We start from the raw sequence: 20,293 nt of genomic DNA on the forward strand, positions 1-20,293 counted from the left end.
CTCTTGATGGCTATGTTTATGTGCACGGCGAGGCAAAGGCATGTGGAAGGTTTGAACAGGAACATATCTCAGATGACGTATTTGAGCATTTTGACCTCACAGAGCCGTTTATGGAGCTATCGTTGCTCTATTTGTTTCTCATGGGGAGTTGGCCGGGCAGAGATATAGTAAGTGTGTATACACTAGACTCGTGCCCCATGGGAACTGAAAGGAGAGACCGCCACTCTTCTCCCGGGACAGGTGATCCTTTGTTTTGGTTTAGGGATGGAGAGGGGCGTACCTGTCAGAACCTGAGAGCTGGAACCCTTATCAGCTACCTGAATGGATATTCCCAGATTACTCACACACATTCACACTCATAGGGAGAGGCACACACAGGGGACAAGTATTCACATGTATTTATAGAGCACTTTCATCCAAAAACAGACTTTATCAAATGCTGTCAACACAAAGAGAGTACTATGACAAAGGTGAAACAAGGTGAAGACAACATTTTTTGAAATAACACCAGAAGTGGATAAACTTGAGTTTTATGAGCTTGGGACAGGCACAAATAGAAAGAAAGATGTTAATGTTTAGCTGCCTGTATTATGCTGGTTAACTATTAGGGAGCCAAGGTCTAACTTTCCCGTCCTTACCTGGCCAGCCATGTTGGGTTAAAGTCTATAGCAACTTGACAGTGACTGAACACACTTCCCCTTCACGATGTACATAAAAAGGGCAGGGTTTCGAGGCATCCTGGTGACTCATGCAGCGAGAATGTGACCATAATATCCTTAGTATTTTTTGTGATGTCAAGCTCTCTCCGATCTGACGACATGACGAACATCTTTGAAAGAGCCAGTTGGGGAAACATTCAAATTTGCTTTTATAAATGAGAATTAGATGATGAAATCAATACCACCCTTTAATCTGTCTGATCATTATGAAGCTACTGCCAGGAGATGCTTAGCTTACTTTAGCTAAATGTAGCTAGTCCAAATTAGGGCTGAGACCTAGATTTGAGTTGAATCGTCTTTTCCAAAATGTAAAGGCTGCATTACAGTTAGATAATGTCATTTTCTTAATTGAGCAGAATGAGCTTTTCTCATATTTGCCTTAACCCACTTGGGCAACACATCAAGATTACTGAATATTATTTTTGAAATATCTGTGAATATTTTTGGTCATGGTCAACCCTACAATGTCATCACAATATCGATACTGTGGTATTTGGTCTAAAATATTGTTATATTTAATTCATATCACCCAGCATTAGTCCAAATGTAACAGATCTGCGTCCCAGCACCTCTTCAGCCCTCACTATCATGTTACCATAGTTTATTTGTCACAGAGTGCAGATGAAGTAACTGTTTTTGGCTGCTGTGGCATTTTGCATCAGTAGGACGTGGGGGGGGGGGGGTATTGGGGATGAACGCTGTTTGTGTGTGTTCTGCACAGACGCCTCAGGCTGGGATGCCTCAGGCTGAGAGCTGCTCCAGCACAAGAATGATTCCTTTCCCCCTGAAAACACACGATGCAACATAGTGTCAGCCTGAATAAAGTCTAGATGTGTAATTAGCCTAGACCGACGCTAAGGGAATTTTAACCAGCTTTTGTTAATTCATATCCTCTTTGTCTCTCTTCTCTTTCTGCAACCTTTCTCTTCTTCCTCTTTCTCTTCTTCCTCTATCTTTTATTCCGCAGAGGAAGCTGATTACACGTTTGGCACTAACTCGCTGACGAGGAAGAAGAACACGGTGCTTTCGGCGGTTCTTCTGCGGCCTGACACCAACAGGAAAAAGCCCCCGGTGATCATCAGCCTTCCGAGGGACTTCCGCCCCGTCTCCTCCATCATCGATGTGGACATCCTCCCCGAGACGCACCGACGCGTTCGCCTGTACAAGCACGGCCAGGAGAAACCGCTGGGCTTCTACATCCGGGACGGCTCCAGCGTGCGGGTCACTCCGCAGGGCCTGGAGAAGGTTCCGGGGATCTTTATTTCCCGCATGGTTCCCGGCGGGCTGGCGGAGAGCACCGGTCTGCTGGCGGTCAATGACGAGGTGCTTGAGGTGAACGGTATCGAGGTGGCTGGGAAGTCTTTGGACCAGGTGACGGACATGATGATCGCCAACAGTCACAACCTCATCATCACCGTGAAGCCTGCCAACCAGCGGAACAATGTGGTCCGCAGCGGAGGAGGGGGGGGAGCGTCCGGCAGCTCGGGCCGCTCGTCGGACAGCGGCGCCAGCTACTACGGCTACTCGTCGCACGGCGCCGCGGCCTCCATGCCGTCGCACATCATACAGAACTTCCCCGCGGGGGAGCTGGAGAGCGACGAGGACGACGAGGACTTGGTGATCGAGGCAGGAGGCGAGGCGGAGCCCATCAGACGCGTCTCCTCCACCTACAGCATGTCCTCCATGCCCCGCTACGAGCCGCACCTCAACCTCCGCATGGCCGCCGCCGCCTCCACCTCCGCCCTCTCCACCTCCGCCCTCTCCGTCAACACCAACGGAACCCTGCCAGTCAGCGGCAGCAGCGGGTCGCTTAGCAACGCCATCGCCACGTCCACCATGCCGTCCCCAGACAGAGGAATGGAGAGGCGGAGTCTGGAGGAGGACGGCACTGTGATAACTCTGTAGGCTGGGCGCTCACACACTAAACACTGGAAACGGAGACAAACACCCACATGCTCTCAGAGTGGGGGTCAGATTATCTACAGGAACATCCTGCAGCATCACGCAGCGACTGAACATGAGAAGCACAACGTGTACATATGAAACCTCCACATGACACAACTACATGTCTACAGCAGGGTTATGGCCACATGTGAAAAGATACAATACTGACATTAATAATATGCAACTTAAATACATTTTAAAAAAACATTCTGAAACTAAACTCTTTATTTTTAGAGTTCTGACTTAATTCTCAAAATACTGACTCAAGAGTCCAAACTTAAATATATTTAGAAAATCAATTCTGACTTAAACTCAGACTTTTTCTCTCAGAATCCAGAGTTTATTTAGGAAAGACATGCACTATTAAAATACATTCTGAATTATACTCTTTACTCTCACTTTATCCTCAGTATTCTGACTGGAGTCTGGACTTTATAAAAATACTTAAATGTAAAAAAACTGAAATAATTTTAATTCTAAGAATTGTAAATGTATTCAAGTTAGATCAATAGATTTAAAAACATTATTTTAAAGATAAACTCTGACATGAAACTGAAATACTTTGTTCACATGTGTCCCTAATCCTCTTCCGTACTGTCAAACACTGCACTCCATACTTTTCTGCTCTACATGCCAATGTCCATGCATGTGTGCCATAATGGTGACCCCCCCCTGCCCAGTTATGCAGGGACAAAACTTTCAGACAAAGAAGTGCAGAAGAAGTGTAATTTGATGCCCCCCCGCCCCCCTTCACTTCATATCTAACCCATGACAAGCACCTGTTGTTACCCTGATCTGACATCATCAGACCATGAATACTTGACTGTAGAAATTATGTTAGCAAGTGAATCCCCCCCCAATAACTAACACACTGAAGCAGGTTTTTAGCTTTTAGCATTTGCTGACAATCTATTGGTGGTAGTGTGTTTGCCTTCTCCTCTCTTTAAACCTCCCCCCCAGGTGACCACAGCATGCGATTGGTAAACAGTGTTGGTACATTTCCACACAACAATCGACCAAGTGCTGAGATCTGCAATAATACTGTGTCTTTGACTGGAGGAGAGACCACCTAAAAAACAAGTCTGGGTTCTGTGTTAGCTCAGAGGCTTTTTTAAACCACTGTTTTCTCTTTTTACCCGCTATGTTAATTGATGAGTGATAATGAAAGGTTGATGATTTTGATAATTCTTGGGAGCAACTTTTGTTTTGAAAATCCCTTTACCATCAGGCCTGTGATTTATATCATGTGAATATTTTGTCTGTTTCTTCTTTTGTTTTGACACAATACTTGTACCTCACAAGTGACTGTAGGACCAGATGTATCCGACCAGCTGGAAGTCACTCCAGTATAATTAATTTCCCATTTCTTCATATTGCACTCCCTCTCCTTTCCCACGACAAGGGCTATTTCCCCTGCTGCGTGTGTACAAATGAAATAATGTGAATGTGATTTACTATTCTAGGTTGTTTGTTTTCTCTCTGGACCACAACTCAATATATCTTCCCTCAGTGCTGAACAATATATTCATCTCTGCTGCTCACTTGTCCCGTGACATTCACATGTGAAAAGGTTCTGTCCAATATTAATGTCCCGCTTACTTTGTGTCTTTATTCTCATTGAATTCAATAGTGACACACTCACAGAATGTTACCCAACAACTGTGTTCAGAATGCTAAATATTGACCTGATCAATAGCTTTACTGTAACACTATAAGCAAATCTAACCATAAGTGAGTGATAGATAACGTGTCAAGAGAGAAGCCACTTGTACCTGGTCAGATTGAGTCATATTTAAACAAGCACACATGCAGGTAGGCTAGGCCCAGACTGGTTCTCAGGCTGTGTTTGATAAAGGTGAGGCAGGCTGTCTTACATACATTGCTCTGATCTGCTTTGACTATTTCCATCCAAGTTGAGGCTCTTCTTAAATAGTCCCAAACAATGCTCCAATGGTCGTCCTCTCTGCAAACACTTGATTGACAGAATACATTTTAAGCGGTTTTTTATTTTATTTAAAGCAGCACTATGGAACGTTAAGCCCTTTGAAGCTAATTTAAATTTCCGGCTGAATAAATGAGGGCTGTTCCAATAAATTGGAAGTTTCAAAGCTACATTTGAATTCTACATCAGTTTTTTCAACTTCAGTTACAAACTTAACAGAAATACAATTGTCTTGTCTTACAGAGTTATTCTGAATTCACCAACAAATGTTCATAGTGCAGCTTTACATATAATTGTTGTGACTTTAACAAATCATTTGGCTGATATAACCCCTTAGAAATGTGTTCTCATGCCATGACACATTTCCACAGAAAGAAGGGATTCTGGGCACAGTTTTCAGCTCTTGAAGCAGATCCATAACATTTATTAGAAGTACTGTTATGTCCATTAACATTACACGCTGCTGCTAACTGCCTTCCTGAAGAGAGAGCAGATGGTCTATTATTTCCCTTATTGATTTGTTCCTGCATTCACTATCTTGTTAAAGTCATATCATTGACTTCCGCATAGATTTTATCTTGCTAAAACATGAACTGGACACACAGATACACTCAGTAATGTGTATTGGCTTCAACTGAACCCCTGTGCACTTGTCTTGGAGCACATTCAGTAGTTATTTTGATTGCTTGAATATATCATGACAGTGAAAACCTATGACTGGAAACAGCCACATTTCTTTCATGGTACACACAGTTCTGATGGTCTTCTTTCATTCCCAACATTAATTAATGGTACCCTGAATGACACTTTTAGAAATAAATGTTAATTTATTTTCTTAATTTCTAACCTTTACCACAGGACACTGGGATTGTAACCACAGCGACGTTGTTATTTATTCTCTTATGCGTCTGCATATTTTTCTTTCTTTGTACACATTGTATGACTTTATTTTTATAACTGATGTTTATTCGTGATTTTTTTGGTCGTAAATCTCAGATGTTATTGCCCGATAGATGATTTCAGTAGGTGATTTTCACCGGCATAAAGCACGTGTGCAAGACGTGGCACTATTTCTTTTTTCATACTGTGAATTATCATTAGCAGAACCCTCAAAACAGGCTACTTGTCCTTTTTTTTTTTTAATGATTGAGCAATGATTTTTTTGCTTGCCAGATAAATCCTATGGTATAGATTTGTAATGAAGATTGTCAGTATTTTCATATCGATGCTATATATGATGTACATTTTTATCACATTTAATGAAAATATTTTAAGATTCAACTGGAGATGTATGAATTAATAAATGTACACTTGTAATTGCTGATTGGAGGAGCTGGATGAAATAAAACTAATGTGTAGCACTTTTTGTCTGTTGTCAATGTATTGAAACACTTGTTTTGACCATAACGATTATAAAACTGAAGCACATTAAAGGTAGGGTAGGTAAGAATGGAGAAACCAGCTCGAGTGCGCTCGAATTTGAAAGTAGCCTACGCAGCCGAAAAAAATCTGCCACTTCCTTACAGAGCCCCTCCTCCAACACACACGAACGCGCACATGACCAATGAGGGCACGAGATAAGTTTGTGCACGAGATGGAAGGCTGACAGGCAGGTAGGCCATCCAGTTATTTTAGCCGGTCTAAATGCTTTATTTATTGTCAAAGCATTTCATATATTCATTGCTATCGGGATGTTAAGAGCATTCCATGGAATATAACAAGTGTTTCTGAAGTGAATTACCTACCCCACCTTTAAGAAAGGTACAAAGCATTTTAGCTTTTTGTTCTTTAAATGGCAAATATTTTGATGCACACGTTGATCAGAAATTAAAATAAAAGCACTATTTGCATGTTATATTTATATTAATTCTCTATTCAAATGGCAAGTCATTTTGGCATCGGCTGTTCGATGTCCATGCATAACATTTATGTATAGTACATTTAACATATATTTGTCATGTACCTTCATAGTGGTGTTTTGGTGCCATCTGCAGGACATTTCAGGAATAGCGTCTTTTCTTTTCATCGGGAGCGCTTCATTTATCCCAGCGGTAATAGCGGCGAACTGTTGCTCAACTCGCCATAACGCGGGCTCGTTCAAAGCTCCTCCACTGTCTGTAATGTTACCCGGACACGATTACAATCTCGACTCTGGACGATGTATCGATAGCTTGAGTTACGTGTGAGACTTTCGACCCCAGGGTAACCGCTCCTCACGGGGCTGTTGTCAAAACCCAGACAGCTGAGAGTCACGTGACATGACGTGTAACCAGCATGGCGGCGCTGAGCTGAGGTAGCGACTCGACTGGACTGACACCGATAGCCTGTCTTTCGTTAGCTTCCCCTTGTCACCTGCTTACTCGCAGGGCCAGGCCGAGAATGACGGCCTGAGAGAGAAGCGGCAACACGAGCGAGAGATGCAGCAACAACACCAGCGGGCCCCACAGCAGCATAACTCACACTCAAAGGCAGAAAACAGCAAAACTAAGAGCATGTTTCTGTCCAGGGCGCTCGAAAAAATCCTCTCGGATAAGGAGGTGAAGAGGAGTCAGAACAGCCAGCTGCGTAAAGCCTGTCAGGTGGCTCTTGGTGAGTGTGTTTGTTTTGTGTACTGATTGGTGTTTTTATGTTGTGCTTCATTGAAACATTTCGGCCGCGTCTGGCTCGTTTGATAGACAGCGGTTAGCTAATTTTAGCGTTAGCATGGCCTTCACCGTCTGTTAGGATGTCCGTTGACGTTTACAGCTGTTCTCATAGTGTGTTGACATCACTTTCACATCTTTCTGGTAATTCTGCAGTGCTAACACCCTGCATTTACTACCCCGTCACCGCTGTCAATGTTGGCAGGTAAACAAGCTAGCTGTCGTTAGCTAGTTTGGGCTAGGTTAGCTAGCTAAACTGACCAATCCCTGTGTTGTACGTAGCACTGTCAGCCAGCCAGACAGCCCGCCCGGTCCTGCCTTACACGCACACACACGCACACGCGCGCACACTCTATTACACAAACTCGCACTATTACACACAGACGGCAGGCCACCTAACTCCAGGATACTCTGACGCCCGTGCTTTTCCATTCAACTGAATCCAAGATAGTGTTACACATCAGGCTCCTCACTTAATTCCTTGTCACATACTGCTTTTATATTTCAGTGTAAGCTGCCCGGTGTGCAGCTCCCTGTCATATATATTGTTATGAGATAACTGAAAACTATCTTGTTGGTGTAGAGGCTTTGAAAACATATGTTTCTATCAGATACAATTAGTTGGTATTAGAAGTGTTTAGTGAGACTCATTATTCATGATCCCAGTATAACACAACACTCCTTTTCCCCTCCTCACACTACCAACGTGGGCTCTTTTGTGTGTCTCCCCATGCATTTACATACTGACTGTCTGATGTTAAGGTTAACCCGTTGCAGGTTCATAAACATCTCCTTATGCTCAATGCTCTTCCATTCTAATATAAGTAGTCATACTGTTTAACGGCAGGCCATGGCATCTGTTGCTTCCATGATGAAATAGACGTGCTGTGGGAAAAGGGATTAGTTGCTAATGGTTGCTTTTAGGTGAAATGTCAGAGCTTATTCGTGCAGATAAGTACACTTTTATTTCTACATTCGAGATGGACTGCAAAGATTAGTTGACCAATTGATAAATAGAAAAATAATTGCCAACTGTTTTGATCTTTGGTTTATCATGTCAGTGTTTTTCTAAGCAAAAATGGCAGAAAGTTCCTCCTAAATAGGATTCAAGGCTTTTTTTTCATAGTTCAGCTACAATGTAGATTTGGCAATGAAAACCTTAATTTTCTGTCACCTCCAACAATGAAAATACTTAAACATAAAAGGAATGCATTCAGGAGTCTGAACTGTGAAACAACTAGACATTTTAAGTGATATTTGTCCGGGTGTTTTGATTTCAAGTGGTGGAGTAATCCCGAAGTGGTGAAAGTCTTTGCAGTTACACCCCCTCGAGAAATGTCAGCTGAACACGTTATGCAAATCGTAATCCGCGCCTCTTGCTCTGATATTTTTAAATATCTCCAAGCGCCAGACATGTTGGCTGTGAGCCAGCTGCGAGCATGGTCGCGCGCCGTGCTTTTCGCCGCGTTTTGATTACGTCATCACAACAACACGTTAGTTTACCAACGTAACCCTGTCCCCTGACATTCGGTGATATTTTTTCGGCCAAAAGCCGAAAGGGCCTTTTTAACCATTTTCGGCCGATAATTTTCGGCTGCCGAATATTCGGTGCATCCCTAGTATTATTTATATAAACATGTGTGGTTGGAATCAAATCATTTCACACTGACAGGAGCTGAAAGGGTCCAAGTTCAGGCTTCATTAACTTTTAATCTCCTGTGTCTCCCTCCCTCCATAGATGAAATCAAGGCGGAGCTTGAAAAGCAAAAGTAAGTATTGTCAATTTGTCACCTACATACCTTTTTCTCTGACTGAGTGAATGCATTGCAGTGTCGTTTTCTTCTTCTCTTTTTGTTTTTTTTATTATGACTTAAGACAAATAGTCGAGTTAAGGTTGGCCCTGAAGCAGTCTGCAGTAAAACGAGTTATTCAGACTTCAAAAAGCCTTGACTTGTAACCTGCTGACTCAAAGGCTCTGGGAAATTCTACAATACGAAAATATGTGTGAAGTACCTTTTTTTTTTTGTGGAGCAGTGATTATGTATATGTATAGGCTGTACCAGAAGTTAGCACGGCTCTTTTGACATAAAGCAATGGGATCATTGTATTTCAGAATATTGCAGAAAATAAAATCTTTGGCGAACACACGTTTAGGATTTTAACAAGTTCTGTACAGCAGGATAATCTCAAGATATTAATACCACTTTTATCATTTTTGCAGTGATAATGGTAACTTCAGGCGATAAAGGAACTACATATTGGTGAAAGGACTGCACATCATCATTGCTAAGCTAAAGGCTGCTACTGTTCTGCGTGATGAAATGTCTCGTTTAGTCACTTGTTAGCAATCGCTGTTTTCATGAAACATAGACGCTTCAGTCATTTACCACTGTGTTTTTTACTGAGATGTTTTATGTTGGAGAACAAAACATGAACATCTCTTCAGCTTATGTTAACCACAGACCCTATTTCAGGCATCTAACCAAACATGTTTGAGAAACATAGCCTCAAACACAGAAATGCTAACTTATTTCTGTGTTTGAGGACTCATTCCTGCACCTCTCCATATCTCTTCACATGATCTACTGCAGTTGTATTACAATGGTCCGTTTTCTGTGCTCCTTCCTGCAGGGATGGCACCGTGGTCCCACCCAGAGCCAACTACATAGAGGCAGACAAATATGTGCTGCCCTTTGAGTTGGCTTGTCAGTCAAAGTCCCCCCGGATAGTGAGCACTTCCCTGGACTGTCTGCAGGTTAATATTCACACACACACACACACACACACACACACACACACACACACACACACACACACACACACACACACACACACACACACACACACACACACACACACACACACACACACACATACACATACACATACACATACACATACACATACACATACACACACACACACACACCTTGACTTTCTCTCAGCATATAATTATAGATTAGATTAACCGTTTTGTGGTGGCTTTAGGGCAGTGGTCACCAACCTTTTTAAGCCCAAGATCACAGACCTCGGTCTAGGTGAAAGGCGAGATCTACCTATTGCAGAATTGAGTGAAAAAGACGGCCCAGACAATGCTTCCAATTTGAGGCCTTTTATATAGGCTAATTGCATCTGAATTACTGTTACAATGAAGGCTCCATAATCAGCTCACGGCATATAGGCAGGGGTAAAGTGCTATTGGGGGGCGGATCTCACCTCCTCTAGGGGGGTCTTCACCTCCTCTAGGGGGGTCCGGGGGGAAGCTCCCCCGGGAAGATTTTTTTTTAAATATTGAAGTTGAAAGCATCAATCTGGTGCACGTTGAGAGCAACATGAAGAGTTCTATGGATACCTCTCTCAGCACCCATATGAAACAGAACTGTAAACAGATTTTCTTTTTCTTTATGGATATTTTACAAATCACTCCCCTTTTAAACTGTATTCTTGTTTTACTGACATACTGTATAGTAGGCTATTTCATACCTGTTTTTCATTTATTCTCTTATTGTTTGTATAACTATAAATGATCATATGAAGGTTGCCGCGGAAATAATCTTTTGAATAATTTGTGACAAAACCTTTCTAAACACTCAGTCCTTTAGCTCACCTGAGCCCCTCAGTCTGACAGGAGAGGACTCTCCTCCAGCTTGTTGTGGAAACAGCTCCTTATGTCCGTTAGTTAGTTAGTGCAGCTAGCTAACCAGATGCTAACATCACGGTCCCCGCTAGCACCGGTCCCTCTCTCTCCGTTCCTCTCTCCCTCTCTCTATCACACTAAATGCGCTATTGCCACACACACACAGAGCCGAGCTTGAATGACACAAGCACACGTGTATTTCCATGCAACTCTCTGATTGGTGTGGTGTCTTGCCTCTGTTGCGTTCAGTGAACACGGGAAATTACAGTCCTGCCGTTGTCTCTTGTGTCATGATGAGGTTCACGTAAAGCACGGTTAATGTATTATATTATTGAGGTGTCTCAAATATACGTCAATCAAGTGGCACCTGCTAACGGGGTGGTGGATGATAGGTTTACATCTAAAAACGTATTTTTCAAACATAATTATTTTAATTTAATTTTTCTTTCTTTTGTTACTTTTTTTTTTAACGGTCCGCGATCTACCCGCACCACACTCGCGATCGACCGGTCGATCGCGATCGACTGGTTGGCGACCACTGCTTTAGGGGGTGACAGCTTGTTTCACAATTCTGCGGTTCACCTGGGAGACTTATCCTAACCTTAACCATAACAACACATGCCTAACCCTTAACCTTACCCTAACCAAGTCTTCACCCTAAAATGAATGATTCCCCTCATGGGGACCTCCATTTTGTCCCCATAAGGGAGGCGAGTCCCCACACGTGAATGTGTAAACAGATTTAGGTCCCCACAAGTATAGTAATGCTAGGCCACACACACACGCACACACACTCTCTCTCTCTCTCTCTCTCTCTCTCTCTCTCTCTCTCTCTCTCTCTCTCTCTCTCTCTCTCTCAACCACCCACTCTCCATCCTTTCATCTCTTAGGATCTCTCAGTAATTACTACACTTGTGTGGTCACATTGTTTATAATCCACCAAGTACATTCTGTGGGCTGTTAATGGAAAGCATTGAAGAGCATACATGCATTTGTTGCATTATGTACCTCTTTTGTGTTTTGTCTATTTCATTTCTTATTGTTACAATGAGTAATGTTTTAATCCGGACTAACCTATGGAAGGCAGCATTTATGAAGAAAAGGGCTGTATAAATGCAGTTTATTGTTATAGTACTAGAGCTGCCTTGTGGGAATGAAGACCCTAGTATTTTGGGGACTTTTTTTCTAAACTTGACATTAAAAGTCTATATCTCCAAGACTCTGCACCTTTGATGTTTGACACATTTTATTTGAATACATTCTCCTTTTTTGGCCCAACTGTATAGAAGTGAAGTAGTAAGGCCCATACAGTATGGCCCTTTTTTCAAAACATGCTCACCTTTTGAATGAAATGAACTCCTAATTACGATGTAGACCCACACACACAGAAGTTACAAAATGTTCTAAAAGTAAGCGAACCACACACACAGTGCAATAAACTCTAAACCCACACATACACCTAAACACAAATGCGGAATCACATCCAAGAAAATGTATTTAATAACTGTTTCTTTAACCTGCTTAGACTTTTTACCCTTTTCCCCATTCTGCAAAAAAATGAATATTGAGCAACCATTTTTGCCAACATTAATTTGACTGTTATTTGAGTTTAATCAAATTTTAACCTTAGAGTTGTATTGATAAATGTATGTGTATTTATTTTTATACATTTGTATATGATCTATTTTAGTTTCAATGTTTTTTGATTGTCACGTGTCACCTTAATCTGGGATAATGTGTTTATATGCCAGTCCTTCTTCAATAAAGATATAATAGTAGTACTGATAATAATAATAATAATAATAATAATAATAATAATAATAATAGACTTACACACACACCCTGCCTCTGCTGCCCTAACCTGTGCTGTGTTTCTCCCCGCTTCAGAAGCTGATAGCGTACGGCCACATCACAGGCAACGCCCCGGACAGCCGGACCCCGGGCAAGAGGCTGATCGACCGGCTGATGGAAACCGTCTGTAACTGCTTCCAGGGCCCGCAGACCGACGAGGGAGTCCAGCTGCAGATCATCAAGGTAAACCAAGAGCCCCTCCACATCTGGCTGCCTTCAGGTCCTCCAGCTGTCACTGCTGCTGTTGATCTGAGAGCCAGGCGGGCCAAACAGGCAGGACGGACACACTTTTCTCATCAATTCTGTCACTATTTACTGTAACTGAGAACATATGTTTCTGCATGTTATATGGGAGGAGTTGGGGTTGGTTATGAGTATTTAAATAAAATACATACTAATCATGCTTTTTTTGTGTGTCACAATATCAGCCACGTAATCCTTAATTCAATTATTTTAAATAAGGCCAATGAATATTTCGTTTTCTTAAAATGGATTTTAGACATCCTTCATTCTTTGCCACTAAGATAATGTTAACAGCATAAAAGCAGCATAGAGTCATTACAGATGAGTCATTATCCTTCCTGAAAAGGTTGAACAAGTTTCACTCTAGCAGAAAAAAGGTTGAAATATTCACTATTTAAATTTTTGGATTCGTAAAAAAGTTGTTTGTTAGTATATGACAGAGGTACTCAAACTTTTTTATTAAAGGTCCTCTTGTGAATTTTATACAAGGTCACTGGTCCGGATCAATGCCAGTGAAGTCCCCCTTTTATTTTGTATGATTTAAATGTGTTGTAATGGGACACAGGGTTCGGTCCGGATTGATTTGCAGTTCGGTCCTTGGTCCGGAGTTTGAGAAGCCCTGGTATATGATGCGGCCATATAATACATCCTGAATAGTGCAAATTTGAAACTTCTTTCTCAGACTCCTACCACATGCATTTGCCCTTCCTGGTCACCTCTTGGGGTTGATAACATTCCTTGTGTTTGCTCAGCAGGTACGATCCAGTACTGCCAGGGTCTCCTCTTAGTTAATCAAATACATATCCTGCTTGTTGGGAAAGGGCAAAGTCTCTCTTGCTGTAATAAGCATGTCGTTTAATCACTGTTGACAAAAGATTTATAGCCTATTATCAGAATATATTTGTCTTACATTCACTACTAAAGGAGACCTTAATTCCAGTGCAGTTTATTTAGCCTGACTTATAGAACCTTACTTGTAACATTGAAAAGGAAAGTTGTATTCTGCAGCAGAAGATTAAGAAACTACACTCTTGTGGCTTAAGGTAGGGAAGTAGAGCGGTGACTCAGCAGGCGCAGCAGCGTTAACATGACACCCGTCTGATAACTGTCCACTTCCTCCTCTCCGTCCAGGCGCTGCTGACGGCGGTGACCTCCCCCCACATAGAGATCCACGAGGGCACCGTGCTGCTCACCGTCAGAACCTGCTACAACATCTACCTGGCCAGTCGCAACCTCATCAACCAGACCACGGCCAAGGCCACGCTCACACAGATGCTCAACGTGATCTTCATACGCATGGAGAGCCAGGCCGTTAGTGCTCTTACTTTGTTACTCCTTCCATACTTTCTCCATGGCACCTTCTTTTTAAAGTCAAGTTGTTAAGCCAAAAAGGGACTTTAGTACATTTGTAAAAAGAGCTGGGTATACATTTTTTCAGAACAGAAATCTGAACATTGGATAAAAGCCAGCCCCAACATTCATGTTTTATTTAGTAGGCAATTAGAGTTAAAGATTTTTACAGGGCGATTTTTAGTCTCTCTTTTCTATAATTCATACATTTGAAAATATTGTCAATTGAGCATTAACAAAATTCAGCTTTTAGTAATAAAATACGAATAAAACATTTAAAACTACAGTTGAATAGGATACATAAATCAAGAGATATAACACCTGAAACGTACCCTTTTGAGTATTTCCATTAAGGGAATTATTTAGTTGTAGTTTTTTGAAATGTTATGATTATATACTTTTAGTGAACTTAGAAGAAGTTTACACAAATAGGCACTTAAGTCACAGGAAACGTTCTCAAAATACAATACTCAGTCTCATACTTCATATCTTTTGATACTAGAAATGAATTGAAGATACTCTCATTTTGAGAATCACTTTACAACACATTGTATTAGCTGAAATAGGCTTCCAGAGGTCCGTGTTGTGAATCAGCTAATCAGGAGTCATTTGTATGATGATAAATAAAAATGTTTTTTCAAGAAATGTCTCTTGAACTTCCAAAACCTCTTGTATTGAACAATTTCTCTTCTCCTGCAGGCTCTGGAGGCTCAGGAGCAGGAGAAGGACCGGCTCCGCCTGCCCCCGCAGAACCCCTCCCCGGTCCCGGGTAACCTGCGGTCCAGCTCCCCCCGCTCGGACCGCACACCCACTCCAGAGCCCCAGAGCTCCCCCTCCCCGGCAGCCAGTTCTCCAGACCTCACTGCCACCAACACCACCAGCTCCACGCCCCCACCCCCACCCCCAGCCTCTGACCAGGACCAGGAGCACGAGCAGGAGCAAGCTTCAGAATCTCCGTCAACGAATGGAGAACCTGAGAGCGGCAAAACTCCAAAGAATGGGGTTGAAGAACAGATCACACCATCAACAGGTAGGGTCAATTTACGTCCCCAGCTTTCAGGTTGAATTGAAGGTTTAAAGAAGGCAAAGAGAAAATGATAATTGGAGATTGTAAAGCTTTCCGTTCATACATTATTTAACCTTCATCTGTTATTTGTTTACAACAGATTCGGTTTTTGAAGATGGGGGTGCAGAGGCGCCTCCTCCAGCAGCGGAGCCAGCTGAGGAAGGAGAAAAACCGCAGAGCGATGTAAATCCAGCTGAGTCAGCAGTGGCTGAAGCAGAGGAGAGGGAGCAGACCCCGGCACAGACACGCAGTGGAACAGGTCAGAAATCACTTTCTCTATGAGTTATCCTGTTGTTTAGAACGTCTGTCTGTTCTGATAAATGTCTATGCACTATTCTTTGACAGTGTTTTTATTTGATTGGCATGACCTGGAACTCTCATTTTTTCCCTTCCTCCAGAAGGTGAGCACCCAGCCCCCCCTGTGGAAGAGCAGACAGAAGTGACTCCCCCCAGAGTCAGAACAGAGGGTCAGCAGATGAACGGCATCATTGAGGACCGCTCTTCTGTTTCCTCCACAGATATGCTGGTGAGAGACAGCAGTAGTTTTAGTTATTATAAACAGTCAATTGGGAAGCAATGTGGAAATAACTATTTACGCCATTTACTCTTAATTGGTTGTTTTGCATCAATTTTGCACCGTGTTGTGTTGGTTATTTACGGGCAAGAAGACGCATAACAAATAAATCAGAAATGTGATGGTCAGACATTTTTAGTAGAGTTGAATGAATTCAAGTTTGTAAGTGTTTCCTGCATATGCATGCACTCTGTCACTCTGCAGTGCCAACCATGGCCTGACTGACATTAGCTGAAAGCTTCCCTTCTTTGAGTAGAACAATTCTACTTCTTTCATTTTGAAGTGAGCATCCGCACTGTCTAGTTCCTGTCACCAGTCACACACTAAACAGGCATGCAAGTTGAAGAGTTCAGTGAATATTATGTGAAGTTTGAAAGTAGAAACATGTAGCGCTGCCACCAGAATGTGAGGAGTTGGATAACAAAAATGTCAGGGAGCACGTTTGCCCTAACATTCCTGACTCCACCTCAAGACCTCTGGAATTACCCGGAGCTCTCCCAAAAACCTCAATCAATATGGAAGTGTCCCAACAAACCAACTGTTTAGGCTAGAGTAATCAGAGCTGCTTTTCTTTCTTGTTTCCTGTAGACATGTTGTTTTTCAAAAGAGTAACACTGACACCCCCTATCTTTTCAGGATGCTGACGCTCTGCAAGGACCCCACGGTGCCGCCCGGTTCTCCCACATCCTGCAGAAAGACGCCTTCCTGGTGTTCCGCTCTCTCTGCAAACTCTCCATGAAGCCTCTGGCTGAAGGACCCCCAGACCCAAAGTGAGTGCACTTTTCAAGAGCCATATTTTGGACTGACGATGAATGTCTTCATATACAGTGGGGCAAAAAAGTATTTAGTCAGCCACCAATTGTGCAAGTTCTCCCACTTAAAAAGATGAGAGGCCTGTAATTTTCATCCTAAGTACACTTCAACTATGAGAGACAGAATAGGAGGAAAGAATCCAGGAAATCACATTGTAGGATTTTTAATGAATTAATTGGTAAATTCCTCGGTAAAATAAGTATTTGGTCACCTACAAACAAAAAAGATTTCTGGCTCTCACAGACCTGTAACTTCTTCTTTAAGAGCCTCCTCTGTCCTCCACTTGTTAACTGTATTAATGGCACCTGTTTGAACTCGTTATCAGTATAAAAGACACCTGTCCACAACCTCAAACAGTCACACTCCAAACTCCACTATGGCCAAGACCAAAGAGCTGTCAAAGGACACCAGAAACAAAATTGTAGACCTGCACCAGGCTGGGAAGACTGAATCTGCAATAGGTAAGCAGCTTGGTGTGAAGAAATCAACTGTGGGAGCAATTATTAGAAAATGGAAGACATACAAGACCACTGATAATCTCCCTCGATCTGGGGCTCCACGCAAGATCTCACCCCGTGGGGTCAAAATGATCACAAGAACGGTGAGCAAAAATCCCAGAACCACACGGGGGGACCTAGTCAATGACCTGCAGAGAGCTGGGACCAAAGTAACAAAGGCTACCTTTCAGTAAAACACTACGCCGCCAGGGACTCAAATCCTGCAGTGCCAGACGTGTCCCCCTGCTTAAGTCAGTACATGTCCAGGCCCGTCTGAAGTTTGCTAGGGAGCATTTAGATGATCCAGAAGAGGATTGGGAGAATGTCATATGGTCAGATGAAACCAAAATATAACTTTTTGGTAAAAACTCAACTAGATGTGTTTGGAGGAGAAAGAATGCTGAGTTACATCCAAAGAACAGCATACCTACTGTGAAACATGGGGGTGGAAACATCATGCTTTGGGGCTGTTTTTCTGCAGAGGGACCAGGACGACTGATCCGTGTAAAGGAAAGAATGAATGGGGCCATGTATCGTGAGATTTTGAGTGACAACCTCCTTCCATCAGCAAGGGCATTGAAGATGAAACGTGGCTGGGTCTTTCAGCATGACAATGATCCCAAACACAGCGCCCGGGCAACGAAGGAGTGGCTTCGTAAGAAGCATTTCAAGGTCCTGGAGTGGCCTAGCCAGTCTCCAGATCTCAACCCCAAAGAAAATCTTTGGAGGGAGTTGAAAGTTTGTGTTGCCCAGCGACAGCCCCAAAACATCACTGCTCTAGAGGAGATCTGCATGGAGGAATGGGCCAAAATACCAGCAACAGTGTTTGAAAACCTTGTGAAGACTTACAGAAAACGTTTGACCTCTGTCATTGCCAACAAAGGGTATATAACAAAGTATTGAGATGAACTTTTGTTATTGACCAAATACTTATTTTCCACCATAATTTGCAAATAAATTCTTTAAAAATCCGACAGTGATTTTCTGGATTAATTTTTTTCTCATTTGGTCTCTCATAGTTGAAGTGTACCTAGGATGAAAATTACAGGCCTCTCATCTTTTTAAGTGGGAGAACTTGCACAATTGGTGGCTGACTAAATACTTTTTTGCCCCACTGTATGTGTTAAAACAAAGCTCCACATTTGTATATGTCTAATATTACATATGTATGTGTAGATCACATACCCTTCCCCTGGGATCTCGTCCTAGAATCATTTGAAATGATGATGGGAACATTTGTCTGAAATCACCAACATTTGTGCTCTGGAAGTTCCTTTCCACTCTTTTTTTGCGGCAACCTTTACAGTTTGTCAAAATGAATATGGATGCCTCCAGCTTCCTCACGGCGCTTCTTCTGAGTCTCCGCAGGTTAATTTGCCCTTTTCCATTGGACTGTGGCCCTGTTCTCTCTAGTTACTGTAACATCAGACCCTGAGCCAGGCAGAGAATAGGCCAGAGTAAACCGAGCCTGGAAGAAGCTCACAAAAAAGTCTGACCTACATTTAATAAATACCATGACGAAACACTCTTATGTCCCAGTATCTTGTGTTTCCTTTCTGTTTATTAGGGCACATCTATGCCTACTGAGCATAGCTACACTGAGCATAGCTACACTGAGCAATATCCATTTCCAGTGTCTACTCCCTGTAATGTTATCATACATTCCCTTTCCTCCAGGTCCCATGAGCTGCGCTCTAAGATCGTCTCTCTGCAGCTGCTGCTCTCCGTGCTGCAGGGCGCCGGCCCCGTGTTCCGCACCCACGAGATGTTCGTCAACGCCATCAAACAGTATCTGTGCGTGGCCCTGTCCAAAAATGGCGTCTCCTCCGTGCCTGAGGTCTTTGAGCTCTCGTTGGCCATCTTCCTCACCCTGCTCTCACACTTCAAGGTCCACCTGAAGATGCAGATTGAGGTACAGACGCAGAGGAACTGAATGACTCTCCTCTGGGCTCAGATAGTCTGAACCTGACGGAGTACCTGTTAAAGCCAGTTTGATCATAAAGTCATGCTGACATTTCATCTGCCTACTTCTATCTCTCGTCCATCTTCCCTCAGGTGTTTTTTCGGGAGATTTTTCTGACCATCCTAGAGACATCGACCAGCTCCTTTGAGCACAAGTGGATGGTTATCCAGACACTAACACGCATCTGTGCAGGTACGAATCCACTGTCAGAAATGACCAAATAAAACACACCCGGTCAAACTAAAACCCTTAAGACATGGGATACCTTAATCAATATCGTTACTTAAAGCTTTATTTAGACATAACAGGACATTTATGAAAAGAGCCCAAGGATTGTGGGATATTAGGCACCTAGCGTGAGAGAAGACATTCGGAGATGACAGCGTTGAGCTGACGTTTAATGATGTGACTGAGGAAGAGGCTGCATCGCTGGATGGATCTCTTTTTCTGATTGCATAACAATCACCTCTTCTCTTCATGCAAATATAAAAGTTGTCCACTCAATTTAATAACATATGTTACATTGAGAGTCCTGCTCCCTGTTTTATGAAGTCCAAACAATCATAGAATCCCAAGACTTTGGGACCCTTATTTGCACAGTTGTAAATATGAAGAGGGAGACATCTGGTCTGCTGGTTACTGTGGTTGTACAGGGGATATGACTTTAAATGGTATACACTGATCTTGCAGAGAATAATTTATTTTTAGCTCTTTTATATTGGGTTATTGATTAGGTTATTTATTTTCTTTGGGCAGGGGATATGATTTTTTGGAGAATTGTATTCAAGTAAGAACAAGTTATGCATTTTTAACTTGTCCAACCTCTCACCAGATGCCCAGTGCGTGGTTGACATCTACGTGAACTATGACTGTGACTTGAATGCATCCAACATCTTTGAGCGGCTGGTGAGCGACCTGTCGAAGATCGCTCAGGGCCGCAGCGGGCAGGAGCTGGGGATGACTCCTCTGCAGGTACTGACCCTCTAGGGCTGTAGGAACCTTCTGGTCACAGCTCCTTCAGTCAGGTTCTGAGGGTAACATGACTGGGTATT

At 42.8% G+C, this 20,293-nt stretch overlaps 2 protein-coding genes across 4 annotated transcripts in view; both read left to right on the plus strand.

Annotated features, from left to right (window-relative positions):
• Window positions 1–5,966, plus strand: part of pard6b (par-6 partitioning defective 6 homolog beta (C. elegans)) — a 28,273-nt gene extending 22,307 nt beyond the window's left edge. For both annotated transcript variants that reach the window (XM_079675986.1, XM_079675985.1), the window contains one exon: window positions 1,687–5,966. In XM_079675986.1, coding sequence (XP_079532112.1) covers window positions 1,687–2,624 — 938 coding nt within the window. In that variant the 3' untranslated portion in view covers window positions 2,625–5,966. The remainder of the gene's footprint in view (window positions 1–1,686) is intronic.
• A 688-nt stretch (window positions 5,967–6,654) lies between these two features.
• Window positions 6,655–20,293, plus strand: part of arfgef2 (ADP-ribosylation factor guanine nucleotide-exchange factor 2 (brefeldin A-inhibited)) — a 57,958-nt gene continuing 44,319 nt past the window's right edge. The window contains exons 1-12 of one of the 2 annotated variants that reach the window (XM_079675983.1): window positions 6,655–7,194; window positions 8,986–9,016; window positions 9,879–10,002; window positions 12,772–12,918; window positions 14,110–14,289; window positions 15,028–15,358; window positions 15,495–15,653; window positions 15,793–15,920; window positions 16,605–16,738; window positions 18,956–19,190; window positions 19,334–19,433; window positions 20,074–20,213. In XM_079675983.1, the coding sequence (XP_079532109.1) occupies window positions 7,023–7,194; window positions 8,986–9,016; window positions 9,879–10,002; window positions 12,772–12,918; window positions 14,110–14,289; window positions 15,028–15,358; window positions 15,495–15,653; window positions 15,793–15,920; window positions 16,605–16,738; window positions 18,956–19,190; window positions 19,334–19,433; window positions 20,074–20,213 (1,881 nt within the window). In that variant the 5' untranslated portion in view covers window positions 6,655–7,022. The remainder of the gene's footprint in view (window positions 7,195–8,985; window positions 9,017–9,878; window positions 10,003–12,771; window positions 12,919–14,109; window positions 14,290–15,027; window positions 15,359–15,494; window positions 15,654–15,792; window positions 15,921–16,604; window positions 16,739–18,955; window positions 19,191–19,333; window positions 19,434–20,073; window positions 20,214–20,293) is intronic. The other variant, XM_079675984.1, reaches the window with a different exon arrangement.

This window comes from Notothenia rossii (genome assembly GCF_949606895.1).
Source record: "Notothenia rossii genome assembly, chromosome: 4".
NCBI lineage: Eukaryota > Metazoa > Chordata > Actinopteri > Perciformes > Nototheniidae > Notothenia > Notothenia rossii.